The sequence below is a fragment of the Schistocerca americana genome, chromosome 1 (genome assembly GCF_021461395.2).
Source record: "Schistocerca americana isolate TAMUIC-IGC-003095 chromosome 1, iqSchAmer2.1, whole genome shotgun sequence".
NCBI classification, from domain to species: domain Eukaryota; kingdom Metazoa; phylum Arthropoda; class Insecta; order Orthoptera; family Acrididae; genus Schistocerca; species Schistocerca americana.
In genome coordinates this window covers 568022174-568038276 of record NC_060119.1, presented here as the reverse complement: position 1 = coordinate 568038276, position 16103 = coordinate 568022174, and the positions used below count along the sequence as shown (strand labels likewise).

At 45.2% G+C, this 16103-nt stretch overlaps 1 protein-coding gene across 1 annotated transcript in view; it reads right to left on the bottom strand.

The window, feature by feature from the left end:
• LOC124578090 (dipeptidyl peptidase 1-like) overlaps positions 1 to 16103 on the bottom strand; it is a 94807-nt gene that overhangs the window by 39616 nt on the left and 39088 nt on the right. The window contains exons 4-7 of the mRNA XM_047131229.1: positions 11060 to 11211; positions 10817 to 10972; positions 3044 to 3186; positions 1585 to 1710 (exon numbers count right to left, since the gene is read on the bottom strand). Coding sequence (XP_046987185.1) covers positions 1585 to 1710; positions 3044 to 3186; positions 10817 to 10972; positions 11060 to 11211 — 577 coding nt within the window. The remainder of the gene's footprint in view (positions 1 to 1584; positions 1711 to 3043; positions 3187 to 10816; positions 10973 to 11059; positions 11212 to 16103) is intronic.

The window sequence follows — 16103 nt, the reverse complement described above, 5'->3', positions numbered from 1 at the left end:
TTGATAAAGGTCGGATTGTAGCCTATCGCGATTACGGTTTATCGTATCGCGACATTGCTGCTCGCGTTGGTCGAGATCTAATCCTCCGAAACCCTACATTTCAGCAGAATATGGAATCGGTGGGTTGAGGAGGGTAATACGGAACGCCGTGCTGGATCCCAACGGCCTCATATCACTAGCAGTCGGGATGACAGGCATCTTATCCGCATGGCTGTAACGGGTCGTGCAGCCACGTCTCGATCCCTGAGTTAACAGATGAGGACGTTTGCAAGACAACAACCATCTGCACGAACAGTTCGACGACGTTTGCAGCAGCATGGACCACCAGCTTGGAAACCATGGCTGCGGTTACCCTTGACGCTGCATCACAGACAGGAGCGCCTGCGATGGTGTACTCAACGACGAACCTGGGTGCACGAATGGCAAAACGCCATTTTTTCGAATGAATCTAGGTTCTGTTTACAGCATCATGATGGTCGCATCCGTGTTTGGCGACATCGTGGTGAACGCACATTGGAAACGTGTATTCGTCATCGCCATACTGGCGTATCACCCGGCGTGATAGTATGGGGTGCCATTGGTTACACGTATCGGTCACCTCTTGTTTGCATTGACGGCACTTTGAACATTGGACGTTACATTTAAGATGTGTTACGACCCGTGGCTCTACCCTTCATTCGGTCCCTCCGAAACCCTACATTTCAGCAGGATAATGCACGACCGCATGTTGCAAGGCCTCTACGGGCCTTTCTGGATACAGAAAATGTTCGATAGCTGCCCTGGCCAGCACATTCTCCAGATCTCTCACCAATTGAAAACGTCTGGTCAACGGTGGCCGAGCAACTGGCTCGTCACAATACGCCAGTCACTACTCTTGATGAACTGTGGTATCGTATTGAAGCTGCATTGGCAGCTGTACCTGTACACGCCATCCAAGCTCTGTTTGACTCAATGCCCAGGCGTATCATGGCTGTTATTACGGCCAGAGATGGTTGTTCTGAGCACTGATTTCTCAGGATCTATGCACCCAAATTGCGTGAAAATGTAATCACATGTCAGTTCTAGTGTAATATATTCATCCAATGAATACCTGTTTATCATCTGCATTTCTTGTTGGTGTAGCAATTTTAATGGCCAGTAGTGTATAACCTTTGCGTCATTTATGGACCCATAGAAAGTATTCGACGATGTGAGCCACGATAAACTGTTCAAAATCCTTTGAAGACTGGGGCTGAAGTATAAAGGTAGAGGAATTATCTACGATATTCATAAAAGCCGAGTGAGAGTAAAAAAGTACTGAAAGGTCGAGGAAGAGAAACTTTTGTTAAGAAGGATGTGCGGAAAGGTTGAGCTTATCATCAGTGTTATTCAACTTGTATATCGAAGAAGTAGTAGAGGAAGAGAAAGAAATTAACGGAGAAGGAATGAAAGTTCTAAGAAAACTAGATACCAGTGATACGGTTCAGAGACGGGGTGGCTGACTACGCCTGATCTAAGGAACACTTAGGAGCCCAGTTGAAAGAAGTGGACAGCCTATTTAGTCTGCATAATAACTGCCTGTCGGGCTGTGACACATGAACTCACCTGACGGGCGACACGTAGTTGACGCCGTCGACGTCCCTCCAGTCCCAGTGCTTGGGCAGGTAGGAGGCGCGCTGCCGCTGCTCCGCCGTCACTGGGGCAGGCTCCGGCCAGTGGCGTGCTGAGGGGCTGTGCACGAAAACGCAAGCACGTCTCACAAACTGATGCTGGTGGCAGGGGGACAAGACTGGAGAGGAATTTTCGTCTGTTAACTTATTGTTTACGCACACAATATTACGGGTATGTTTGTGTTACCAAGTTTGTTCGGGGTGTATTGGTAAAGTAGGCAGAGTTATTCAAGTACATCATAACAAAATCTATTGCGGATTTGTGAAAGCAATGATATGTGTGATTTGGATAGGTGATAATGTGATTATTCGAGTAAACAAAATTATATTTCATAGAATGCAGCTGGCGCCATGGTTTTAAAAATCAAAACCAATAAAATAATATTACATCACATCTATCGATTTCCGTTCCATTCAGATAATTCCTTCGTGGCGCGAGTTTTTTTGTCTTAGTGTGTGTTTAATAGGTTCCACCTAGGCCTCGAATTGTATTGTAACCAGCGTTACTGTAGCAGTCTGTGTGTGAACTGATAAAGCTGCTACTCAGTACCTTTTCTCCAAATGTTTCCTCAGGCTACTCAGTGGTTTTGAAACAATGTTTGATCTTACACTGTACAGTTTTGTTAATTTTGTCTCTTACACAAAAATATACCAACAAATAACTATATTTCTGGGTTTCATTCATTGTTGGCAACACACACAACTACACACAAAATGAATGTAAAATTTATGTACTTCACTTTCCTACAGTATATCACACTTACACCGTGTACAAGTCAACGACCGCAGTCAAGAACACACGGCACACTTAGAGATGTAAACGTATCATGGCTTCCGTGTTGGAATGTTGGCATCGTTAGCAATCGACAGCCTGCCCCTGATAAGTGTTGCCAAATGAAAGAAAACGTTCCAGGCCCTGAATAACACCATACCCAGAAGGAGCTACTAATGACTGACATTTACAGCGCGGAAGGCTGTAATGGAACGATCTGAACGAACGTGTACGTAACAGGCCTGTGAGTAATACCACGACGTCACGGAGGTAAGTGTGCGTAATATGTTGTGTGAGAGAACGCTGTGGCTGATAATTTGAACGACGCGGAACGAATGGCACTGTTTTATATGAATTATTGAAATTTTAACGAGGAGAACAGCACTGTGTTTGAAACTGAACAGTTTTCTCGTTGCTATCCAAACACGTTGCGAATGGAGAAAACTCGCTTTTCTGCCGGTGAAATCCAATCTATGAAAAATTTAATAGGATCCATTGTGGAACGTGTTATTGTTCAGTAGGTACGACTCAGTAGCAGTGTTTTAGTAGTTACGTTAAATATCGCCAAACCATACTCTACACGAACTTCGGGAGTAGCGAACTAGCAGATTCCATACACTACCTTTGGGCTCCTCCCATGTTCATCAGGTCCTTGTATGACATGCCGTTGAACTGCTTGTACACCTTGGCTTTCCACAGATGCTGCGCCTGATTTATTTCTTTGATGAGCCGATTCTGGTCTGCAGCGGTCACCTTAAGTTCTTTCTGCAGGGAACAAAATGGCACAATTAATGATTGCCTAAGATACGTGTGAAACAGCATTTTTACTGCGGTGCGGCCAAAACTCCTAAGGCGACCTGCAATACACCCCACAAATAACAAAAAAGAAAAAAATGCAATTATTGGGTGATCATGTGTTAAAGAAGAGAAAAGATGAAGATACGAAAGGCTGCTCCAGTGAGGCAGATGGGAGGGCAGCGAGATGGTACAGGAGCGACGAAGTATGGTTAAACCGTTTACATGTTAAGTTAGTAGTTTTAAAACTGTACAGGATTTTAGTCACCACAAAAATTCTTTAACTAAAGAATTAAAATATCCTCCAAATAGCTTTAATATACACTGACGGAAAAAAATCGCAACTCCAAGAAGCAGTTGTGCTACATATATGAAAGATGGCAGATGTGTTCTTACATCTGAAAGATGATGTGTATAGAGATGGGCAAAGTCGTTCATCCTTGGGAACAAGTTCACTGGCGACCGCTCTTTCTTGGAAACAGTTCATTTTTACTCGTTCACATTTCATTGTGCTTGGTATATGGTTCTTTTGAAAAATTGAAAATTAGTAGCATAGGTGACTGAAGATGGAAGGCGCCAAGAGGAGACACTTGGCTACCCCTTGGAGTACAAAGTTTTTATTCATAACAGAATTCTCACACACTTGTAATTTTCGTGATTCTGCAAAACATCTCGTTTAGCCAACTGTAGCGTTATGTGGCTGATCGCAGTGAAATAATGTAAGGTGGCGCACGATGCATTTCGGACCCTGTGGGTCCATCGTCAGGTGTAATTTGTCTTAATACATGTTAAATTTCTTCACCTGAATGAGGTGAAATTCATATTCCTGTCACGAAAAGGTTTAATGTTAGGTTACGAATTTCGTAAGTTGAACGCGGAAAATATGTGCAAAATAGTGGAAAATTAACAGTATAAACTTACCACATAATCCGAGGAAACCATTTTTAACATTTTAGTACCGGCAAACATTGTTTTCTCCGTCGTTTTAGAACATGTCACTTCATTCAGGATGTACATTTACACACACATGTTTATAAACACTTCACAGATGTTTTTGTACATGGTGTTGTCAAAGATGATTTTATTCGTAGTGCTAAAGATATAGCTATTAAACAATTGACACGTGCAAGAAATAACTTTAGAATAGGTCTTTAAAATTACTGAAATAACTATGGTTTGCAGAATCTGTTTGTTCATTTAACATAGATTCTATGTTAAATGAACAAATAGATGTATAACTATGGCTTGCGAAATATTTCCTTTGCATGTGTAATAACAAAAAAATCTTGTCTTTTTACAAGTATTTCTTCTGCTGTTTATCGAAATAGTGAAGTAAGCTGATACACCGTTCGTTACCTGAAAAGATGTATGTAATACATACCACGTAATTTTTATGTAATTCATGTAATTATAAAATACATTTTAATTACCGATCGTGGACGCTGAATAATACGGAAAGAACCAGAAGTTCAGAGTTCAAAAAAGGTTTGAAACAGATCTAGAATGGGCGTGCGAAACGAACGAAACGAACAACAACAACTTGATACTGAACTAACTATGAGCAGTCGGCAGTGGAACTGCGACGAGTGGCCACGCGAAGGAGGACGAGTCCGGCCGAGCGAGACCGAGACCGAGACAGACGGGAACGGGACCGAGGCTGAACGAGACCAGTCGACGTGCAGTTCGGGAACGAGACCGACCGTCTCCCGTAGAAAGCCGCGACCGAAGTGAACTACGAAAGACCATTCCTTAGAACTCGTTCCTCGCTCGTTCCGTTCATCTTGGTGAACCGTTCCTTTGGACCCGTTAGTTCGCGAACGACCCATCTCTAGATGTCTATTCAGATTTCGCGTCATTCGCATAAGATTGGCACTAGCAGCACCACTATGAGGATGCAAATCAGGTTTGCTTTAAATACACGCTGTGTAAGACGTCGTGGTCTCCTGACCGTCATTGCTTACATATTCCCCATCAAGACGCTTCATTCGAACCCAAACTCGATAAGATAAAGTCAATGTTGTATGAATTCATGTAAACGATATGCAAATAACTAATAAATCGCAAGAGCGCACCGTGGTTGAAATACTCGAGGCTGGTGTACACACATACATTCCAGACCCAAGGGTCACAGGAGCTTTTAGTTCGAGAGAGGCAACCGCACGCCAGGAGGTCAGTCCCAACCCATCTACGTCGGCCGGTGGACGCCCGTGGAGCGGACAGCGTTCGCCCAAGGGAAAGGAGGAACGACCCCGTGTTCGGCTTAAAAGCAAATTCCGCTACATTGTGTGGGAGGGGCCAGCCTACGCATTCTTTACACATAGCACGCAGTTTCAGAGATTTTCACAGGGAGACAGCAAACGCCAAACGCCGATACAACAGAGTTCCGGATTGGTCGCCTTAAACGAAACGTCATTCTCCCGTTTTAGAAGAGCAATGCTGATTGGCAGACGATATTTATGATGCCTTGCGCTGAAGGAGTAATGGAAGACAACGAAAGCTATACCCCTTCACGTCTGGCGTGGAGAGACGCCATTCCGTTGTCGCTCTTGGAGCGAGGAACAAGTCTCTCCACAGTACTTCACTGGGAGAGCACCTCTGTCGAGAGCGAATCGAAGTGCGACTCTATATTGAGTCCTTGCGATTAAGCGTTGTTCACTGTGTTGGCCGACACACTTATTGTGCGGTGTGAATGGACAGAGTTGTAGTTAAACGCCTGCGAGCGAATTTTTGAGTGGCATCGCGGTGGACTCGTTATCTGACCGGTGTACCACGCCAATAGTTAGACTAGGGGCGAATAGGAATCCTTGACTTCATCAAGGCGTAGGGAGAGTTTGATTGGTGAAGGTCGATCCAGATAGGACGAGAGTTATCTTATTTGTCAGCAGCGAGCGGTGCAGACAGCAGTCATCGCATCTTACGGTATTGTGCGATACAGCTATTGCGAACCCCATATTTCCTCCACAACAGTAGACTTCACTGCATTTCACATGCGACAGCCTCGACCGTACCTAGCAACATTCTAAAGGATAATTACTCAAGTTGAGTAGGCGTGCCTCTCAGCCATTCTGCCAAGTCAACAACAATCTTAAACTTTGTATATAAATTTCATTAGCGAATCCTATCCTTGAGAGGTAACTTCACATTCCGAAAAGAACCAGGATATAACTTGTTCAGTTCATAACTAAAAGTGCCATTGTGATTTCTCAGAATTTTTGCAAAATAAATAACAACTTTCGTTAGTTTCATGTTTTCTTACACTAACTAGCACTACTCCAATACCCAAGTATCCCACTAGTTACGTAAGAAATTTTGTGAATTTTTGTGTCATTTCCTTACAGCGGACGACTCCAGAAGATATTTATTGCTGAAAGTTTTTCAGGCATTTGCCTTTAGAACGTTAGGAGCGTCTGTCTGACTTCTGTAGTAGTGTGGGGGTGGAAATTGCATCTTGCAGGAGCCACAGGGTAAAGGGTTACACCTCAGATTAACCTGTTGCGCAGAATAGCAGAATCTCAGATCAACCACACGCTCACAGCTGCAACGGTCGTCAGTGTTAGTTACCTTTGAGATTGGACGTGGTGGGTTGATGTTAGTCAAGAATACCTATAAGGCAACAAAGACGCCATTATTAACACCTCACTGACGTAGAACAAGATCGCGTAATAGGGCTACGAGAAGATGGATGTTTCTGTGATACTAAAGAAAGACTTGGGAGGGATGTAGCCACTGTACATGATTACTGGCAGCGGTGGTCACCAGAATGTACGGTCGCAAGGAGACCAGCTTCCAGTCGCCTACATGGCACTCCCAGGAGGGAAGACCATCGTGTTCGGCGTTTGGCTCCGTCGCATCTTAACTACATCTGCAGCAGCAATTTGAGCAGCAGTTGGCACCATAGTGACACGACGAACTATTACAAATTCGTTACTTCAAGGACAGCTGCGAGCCAGACGCCCTGTAGCGTGCATTCCGCTGACCCGAAACCACCGCCACTTGCGACTCCATTGGTATCAAGCGAGAGCTCATTGGAGGGCAGGGTGGAAGTCTGTTGTATTTTCTTACTAAAGCTGATTCTGCGTCGGTGCCAGTGATGGCCGTGTGTTGGTTAGGAGGAGGCCAGTTGAGGGCCGGCAACCAACCTGTCTGCGTGCTAGACACACTGGACCGACACCTGGAGTTATCGCCTGGGGTGCAATTTCGTATTACAGCAGGAGCACTTTCGCAGTTATCCCCCGTACCCCGACTGCGAAACTGTACATCAGTGTGGTCATTCGATCTGCTGTGGTCTCATTCATGAACAGCATTCCATGGACTGTTTTGTAACAGGATAATGCTCGCCCACATACCGCCGTTGTAACCCAACATGCTCTACAGAGAGTCGACATGTTGCTTTGGCCTGCTCAACACCAGATCTGTCTCCAGTCGAGCATGTATGGAAGTTCATCGGACGACAACTCCAGCGTCATCCACGAATAGCGTAAATAGTCCGTGCATCGACCGACCAAGTACATCAGGCATGGAACTGCAGCCCGAAAATTGGCCTCCAGCATTTGTACAGCACAGTGCAAGCACGTTTCCATGCTTGCATTCAACATTCTGGTGGTTACACAGGTTATTAATGTACCAGCATTTCACATTTGGAATGACTTTTCTCGCGCTTACATTAACCTGTGATCTTGCAATATTAATCATTTAAATATGTTTCGCAGACAAACGTATTCCCGAAATTTCGTTACTTTACATGAATTGTTTTTTCGGTATCGCCGTTTTTTTCTGTCGGTGTATTACACAGCACTTAAATATGTACAACTCTTAATATTTGCAGACGCTCACAACAACAAAAAGAGTAGTAAATGTCGGAAATTGCCTAAGGCGGTTTCTAGCGTGCGCTCATTCATGTGATTCGGAAATCAGTTACTAGATCGAGACATCGACAAGGTAACGTCATGTATTCCTGAGTGTGCTATCGTCCAGCTGAACAACTCTCTCCAACTTTATGAGAAATATAAACCGGCGTGTGTATTACACCTATATTGATTCTAACACTTTAGTTTGACTATATCATTATTAGTTTTCTTCTTCGGGTAATCATAGCAAATGTTAGCCATTACAGTATGTCAGTAATGGGCCTTCCCTACTATTGCCCCTAGCGAAGAACACTCATTAGTGACACAAAAGATGGAACCAGTTCTGTTTATTTTTGTTTCTGTACTTTAATTCATACCCGATAGCGATAAGGTGTTTCTGGTTATCTTTGGATGCATTCCGGTTGCTGTGAGCAACACTGAATTGGCGCCTACCCTACAAAGGAAGGAACTGTGTAATGGTCGACCCCAATCAACAAATCGTCGTTATCCAAGGCAGTTTACCCACGGAGTTTTTTTTCCAAATCGAGGTACAGACGGTGGAGACTTGTCACAATCGCACGTCAAATGCCCCTCGACGACCTCGGAGATGGAATATGCCATGCGTCCTCCAGCCACGCACGATCCGGCTGCGACCGAATGCGCTGACGTCACGCGCTCTGCCGATCCTGTGCTCTCCCTTCACGATAGTCACCAGGAGATCTGACGTCTTGGCAGTCACGTGACACGCAGAACTCTTGTATTTGTTGTGCCGGTACTGTCCGGCACATCAGCTATCTTTCACGTGTTCATAACTACATATGTCAAATCAAACAATATGATTCCAGAGACCTTTTCAAGTCTCAAAGCATCTATGACGCATATCTGCAGACTGAAGCGACGAAAATTTGTACCAGAGTCAGGACTCGAGCCCGGATCTTCTGCTCACTACGCAAATGCGCTAACGACTATGCGACCGTGGCACAGTGGCTTTGTACAGCTGGACGGATTACCCTGGCATGCCTCCTTCCTCTATCCGAATTACCATTCTCGTGGGCTCAGGACTGGATGGGAATTTTTATGGAGGAGGGAGGCACACGCGAGGCAATACTAACTCTATGACTTATCTTGGCAGATTGATTAAGGAAAGACAAAACCTACATTTATAGCATTTGCAGATTTAAAACTTTTGACAACGTTGACTGGAATACCCCCTTGAAATTCTCAAGATGGCAGGGATAAAATGCATGGAGCGGTAGCTTATCTACAACTCATTTAGGAACCATACTGCAGTTATAAGAGTCGAAAGACGTAAAAGGGAAGCAGTAGTTGAGAAGAGAGTAGGCTATCAACGACGTTGTTAAACCCGTATATTGAGCAAACAGTGAAGGAAAGCAAGAAGATATTTAGGAAGCGAATTAAAGTTCAGAGAGAAAAAAATAAAAAGATACTGAGGATTATCGATGAACTGCCATTTTGTCAGGGACGGCAAAAGAGCTGGAAGAGCAGTTGAACAGAATAGATGAAGTCGTGAAAAGAGATTATAAGATGAATGTTCGGATACAGTGTTAGTGGCGTGCTGCTTGACACACGTTGATTAAATATCGAGGCGTGACCGTGGGCGCCAGCAGAAACTTTTCCAGAGGAGGAGTCGAGGCGAGGGGGCGAGACTCTAACATTGCCATTATTGATATGAATGATTTGTCCAGTTTTGAGACGTGTCATGGTGCAAGAACTAAATTTTATGAGGGAAACAGAGAATTTATTATATGACACAGAGCAGATGATTACCCATTCACTTCTAGAAGCATCTGAGGGTTGTGTAATGAATATAAACTCTGTAAGCCAGATTCTGGGGGTAGAGGGGGAAAGGGCGAGTGCCCCCTTTTATGAACGCCTGTGGGCGTAACGTTCCAAAGTGGCATGAAATGGAGCGAGTAGTTAAGGTCGGTCCTAGAGAAGCCGAAAGATCGACTTCGGTTTATTGAGAAAATTCTAGACGAGTATGGCTCATCTATAAAGGAGATCGCATACAGAACATTTGTGTGACCTATTGTTGAATACAATACAGATGTTTGGGATTTCCACCAGGTCGCATTAGACAAATACATCATCGCAGTTCACGGGCGTGCTGGAAGATTTGTTACCGGAAGGTTTGATGAACGGAGATGTTCCATAAACTCAGTCTGTGAAGGGAAGATTGAAATCAATATCTGAGACAGATTGCTTAAGGACCATGAAGACAAGAGAGATAAGGGCTACTATAGGCAGCAAAATGACTGATAATGGCGGAAGTGCAAAGGATATAAAATTCAGATTGCCTACTAGGAGGAAAAGCGATTGAAAAAGAGTGTGTGCTTAACATTAAATGTAAAATCAAGTCTTAGGAAGTCATTTCTGAAGGTACCTGATAAGAGTGTAGCCTTTTGCGGAAGTGAAATATGGACGATAAACAGTTTAGACAAAAAGAGAACAGAAGCTACTGAAAAGTGGCGCTACAGAAAAATGATGAGGATTAAATGAGTAGCGTGACAACAGTAAGCAGTAGTTAGGAAGAGATGAAGAGGCTGCGATAGACTAGCTTGGGGAGGTGCATCAAACAGTCTTCGGACTGAAGTAGGCGACAAGAATAACAACAAATCCCATAACTGTCAAATGTTTCATTTGGTTGGTTCATATTCCATTTTGCATGTCGACTTGATCTGGAGCTCTCGCCATTTAAAACAATCCACATATGTTTCGAAGTAGCCTCATACCTTGAGTCCCAGGGCTGCGGCTGGCGCGGTGTGCGTCTTGGCGGGCAGTTGCTCGTCTTTTTGGCCATTGAAGCAGGACCAGTGTCGCACCGTGACGTCATGGGCCCAGCCGTCGAACGTCCGGTCGCAGTAACTGGTCACCGACGAGTCGTTATTCTAAGGAGCACACAAAATGACGGCGAAAGGAGACGTGTCACTTCACGTAGTGAGCTGTCGAGCAGTTTTGTAATTTTCAACACTTACAACTTCGTAGTACGAGAAAGCGAAGTAGGAGCGGCCGTTGACAGTGACCTCGAAGCCCTGGTTGTAGATGAGTGTCCATGTGCCGATATTTCCGAATTTGTCTGTGGCTACGTTCGGGTACGACAGATGTATTTTTTCCTCATTTACAATTTCTACAAAAAAAGAAATACGGAAACTGTGTTAGTAAAGGCTGTGCAACAATTCGTGCTTAGGTGTAACAGTCACTCCTGTTTACAAACAGGGTAAGGATCGGATGCATGGAATTTCAGACTAATATTGCTGACGGCTGTCTGTTGCAGGATCCTAAAGTATATTATTAAGCCTTAACATTATTATGCTCCGGGAGGAAAGAAACTTATCTCAGAGAATCAGCTCGGACACAGGGCGAAACCAGTCGTGTGTGAAATATGACTTACGAATGGTTTTCCTCATGGTTGCGGTGTGAGCTTGACGTGCTGGGGCTCGGCAATGGAGTGTGCAAACTGCCTACCACAACTCAGGAGGTGACATGCAAAGGTGAACACGTCCACAATTTAAAAAGAAAAATGAGGTACGAAATTGAACGGTACAGATAGGATAAGCAGAATCTAGATACATCACGCAGTTTCAGTGAAATCGAATACGTGCCGTGATACAGGTTGGGACAAATAAAAGTAACCCGGACGAGTGGATACGATTGGACCTGAATCTATGCGTATAACCACACCTTGTGACGCGCACACCACGTGTACGCCCAGCACTTGTTCCACACCGGTTCAGAGTGTAGTGCGGGCTGTGCTAGTGTGAGTGGAGCTGTGCAAAAGGGGACGATGCTACTCACAATGGAACAGCGGATGTTCCTTGTGGATAGTTACGTGGAAGTCATGGAAACGGTGTGGTGAGTGGATTGCTGAGAAGTTTAATGGTATCAAATTGCCAGCAAAGAGTGTCATGCAACGCTTAGTCCGAAAATGGCGTCAGACAGGATCTGTTTTCGAACAACCCAAAAAACATTCCGAAACGTGCCCACACACAAGAAAATGTGCCTGCAGTTCACCAGAAACTGCTTCAGATACATACCAAATCAACACGACCCCTTTCACAAGAGACCGGCATATCACGTCGATCATGCAGACGAATACTCCACCTGGACCTACACATGCGTTCCTGCCAAATGTCTCTTCTTCACGCGTTAAAACCAGCAGATTCTCTCTCCTCAGCGCCTCCAGTTTTGTGAGTGGTTGTTCACTGAAATAACAATAAATGATCTGGACATGGATCTGTTCTTTATCTTTGATGAAGCATGTGGGCTTTCAAAAAAATTAATGGTGGCCCTCAACTACGTACCCTCACACTCAGAGTTGAAATATTAAAAGTTTTGGCTGGTTTCGTTGTCTAGCGGCTGGGCTACGTAGTTGCCGCATTACATGCCAAATACTGCTGAGTCTACAGTTTACAATATGAATACACACATCAATCGAATGGTCGAAGGGTCCTATCACTCGGCAATTGCGAATTTTGAATGTAACATAGAAATTTATAAATGAAAGATTGCAATTAAATAAAATCTGCAGGTACTATTTTAAAGACTTTAAATGATGAGTACGATAGCGGGAGTACCTTTAAGAATGCCATTTATTACTGTAAAACACTTATTGGTGTCGATGGTCCAGCAATTAAATAAAATATAAGTTGAATAACAGGGAAACAATAGATTCCTACTTCATGTAATTAGTAATGAGCAACAACATAACTCGCGAGATATTCACTTCTAAATGCATACTACGTCTTAACTGCAGAAGCCACGGAAATCTCACAAGTGCACAAGTCGGCATTACGAAATATTTCTATCTCCCGCCACCACGTGCAAACTGCTCAATACTCTCCAAGCCTTTCCTGCGACCGTCCGTCTCGCCTTCCCGTCCAGCACTCCCCAGTGTCCTGTGCGACCCGATGCTCCTCCCCCATTTCCATACAGTTTCTCCATTGACTTCGGTAGTCGCCTACCGCAGTAACGAGCGCTGTGATGGGCTAGAGCGCTCCCGCCATGTCTCCAAGCCAACATACACTCACAAACATTTAAATAACTTGACATTAAAAAAATATTCCAACGGCTGGACCATAAACACGCTCTAACACACATTATTAAACACATAAACAGATTAAATAAACGTACTGGGTGATCAAATAGTCGTGCGGTAGCGTTCTCGCTTCCCACGCCCGGGTTCCCGCGTTCGATTCCCGGCGGCGTCAGGGATTTTCTCTGCCTCGTGATGGCTGGGTGTTGAGTGCTGTCCTTAGATTAGTTAGGTTTAAGTAGTTCTAAGTTCTAGGGGATTGATGACCATAGATGTAAAGTCCCATAGTGCTCAGAGACATTTGAACCATTTTTTTGATCAAATAGTCAGTATAAAATCGAAAACTGAATAAATTACGGAATAATGTAGATAGAGAGGTACAAATTGACACACATGCTTGGAATGACATGGGGTTTTATTAGAAAAAAAAAATACAAAATACACTCCTGGAAATTGAAATAAGAACACCGTGAATTCATTGTCCCAGGAAGGGGAAACTTTATTGACACGTTCCTGGGGTCAGATACATCACATGATCACACTGACAGAACCACAGGCACATAGACAAAGGCAACAGAGCATGCACAATGTCGGCACTAGTACAGTGTATATCCACCTTTCGCAGCAATGCAGGCTGCTATTCTCCTATGGAGACGATCGTAGAGATGCTGGATGTAGTCCTGTGGAACGGCTTGCCATGCCATTTGCACCTGGCGCCTCAGTTGGACCAGCGTTCGTGCTGGACGTGCAGACCGCGTGAGACGACGCTTCATCCAGTCCCAAACATGCTCAATGGGGGACAGATCCGGAGATCTTGCTGGCCAGGGTAGTTGACTTACACCTTCTAGAGCACGTTGGGTGGCACGGGATACATGCAGACGTGCATTGTCCTGTTGGAACAGCAAGTTCCCTTGCCGGTCTAGGAATGGTAGAACGATGGGTTCGATGACGGTTTGGATGTACCGTGCACTATTCAGTGTCCCATCGACGATCACCAGTGGTGTACGGCCAGTGTAGGAGATCGCTCCCCACACCATGATGCCGGGTGTTGGCCCTGTGTGCCTCGGTCGTATGCAGTCCTGATTGTGGCACTCACCTGCACGGCGCCAAACACGCATACGACCATCATTGGCACCAAGGCAGAAGCGACTCTCATCGCTGAAGACGACACGTCTCCATTCGTCCCTCCATTTACGCCTGTCGCGACACCACTGGAGGCGGGCTGCACGATGTTGGGGCGTGAGCGGAAGACGGCCTAACGGTGTGCGAGACCGTAGCCCAGCTTCATGGAGACGGTTGCGAATGGTCCTCGCCGATACCCCAGGAGCAACAGTGTCCCTAATTTGCTGGGAAGTGGCGGTGTGGTCCCCTACGGCACTGCGTAGGATCCTACGGTCTTGGCGTGCATCCGTGCGTCGCTGCGGTCCGGTCCCAGGTCGACGGGCACGTGCACCTTCCGCCGACCACTGGCGACAACATCGATGTACTGTGGAGACCTCACGCCCCACGTGTTGAGCAATTCGGCGGTACGTCCACCCGGCCTCCCGCATGCCCACTATACGCCCTCGCTCAAAGTCCGTCAACTGCACATACGGTTCACGTCCACGCTGTCGCGGCATGCTACCAGTGTTAAAGACTGCGATGGAGCTCCGTATGCCACGGCAAACTGGCTGACACTGACGGCGGCGGTGCACAAATGCTGCGCAGCTAGCGCCATTCGACGGCCAACACCGCGGTTCCTGGTGTGTCCGCTGTGCCGTGCGTGTGATCATTGCTTGTACAGCCCTCTCGCAGTGTCCGGAGCAAGTATGGTGGGTCTGACACACCGGTGTCAATGTGTTCTTTTTTCCATTTCCAGGAGTGTACAAAAGTTCAAAAAATGTCCGACAGATGGCGCTTCATCTGATCAGAATAGCAATAATTAGCATAACAAAGTAAGACAAAGCAAAGATAATGTTCTTTACAGGAAATAGTCAATATGTCCACCATCATTCCTCAACAATAGCTGTAGTTGAAGAATAATGTTGTGAACAGCACTGTAAAGCATGTCCGGAGTTACGGTGAGGCATTGGCGTCGGATGTTGTCTTTCAGCATCCCTAGAGATGTCGGTCGATCACGATACACTTGCGACTTCAGGTAACCCCAAAGCCAATAATCGCACGGACTGAGGTCTGGGAACCTGGGAGGCCAAGCATGACGCGCGCAAGAGATCTTTCACACGTCTAGCAATACTTTTTTTTTGTTCTAACAAAACCCCATGTCATTCCAAGCATGTGTGCCAACTTTTACCTCTCTATCTTTGAGCAATTTCATCATGAATAGTGTATGTCGGATGTAAACAAGGACATAGATGAATAAATATATTTATAAGCACGCTGCTACTGTTTTTCGTGTAACTGTGGAGTACATATGGCCTGACGCGACAAATTGTAATTGGCCACTTTCACCTCCAATAACTCATGTACTATTCAAGTTACATGCCTATAATTCATACCAATTTAGTTCTACACTAATACCTTTCTAATGACAAGTTGATCGACAAAAACGGATGAACCGTTTAGATTTTGGAAATTCGTTGCTGGTTGTTACTTGTATAATTTAGTCAGATACTAAACTTTAAACTAATAAAGATATTGAAATTCTGATTACACCATCAGAATCGTCGCGAAAGTAATGGTAATGTATATGTTTCTTTTTAAGGTATCATGATTCCTCTGGCCATTATTAATTTCTACATGAACCGTGAAATGTCGGCCATTATGGTTTCACAAAGTGCGCCATCTTTGGCACTCCCGACATACAAATCTCCTTCATCGACACAAAGCACAGTCCTCCACACAGCGTCAACATGGAATTCCCAGCCACTCGGTAGCCCTGGACCACGCGCTGCGGCTATCCCTCTTGCTCCGGCTAATATTCGACACCGTGTGGTTGCTGGTGAGCCCCAGGTTGCCGAGCTTCCCGTGCGGCCACGCCAGCTCCGAAC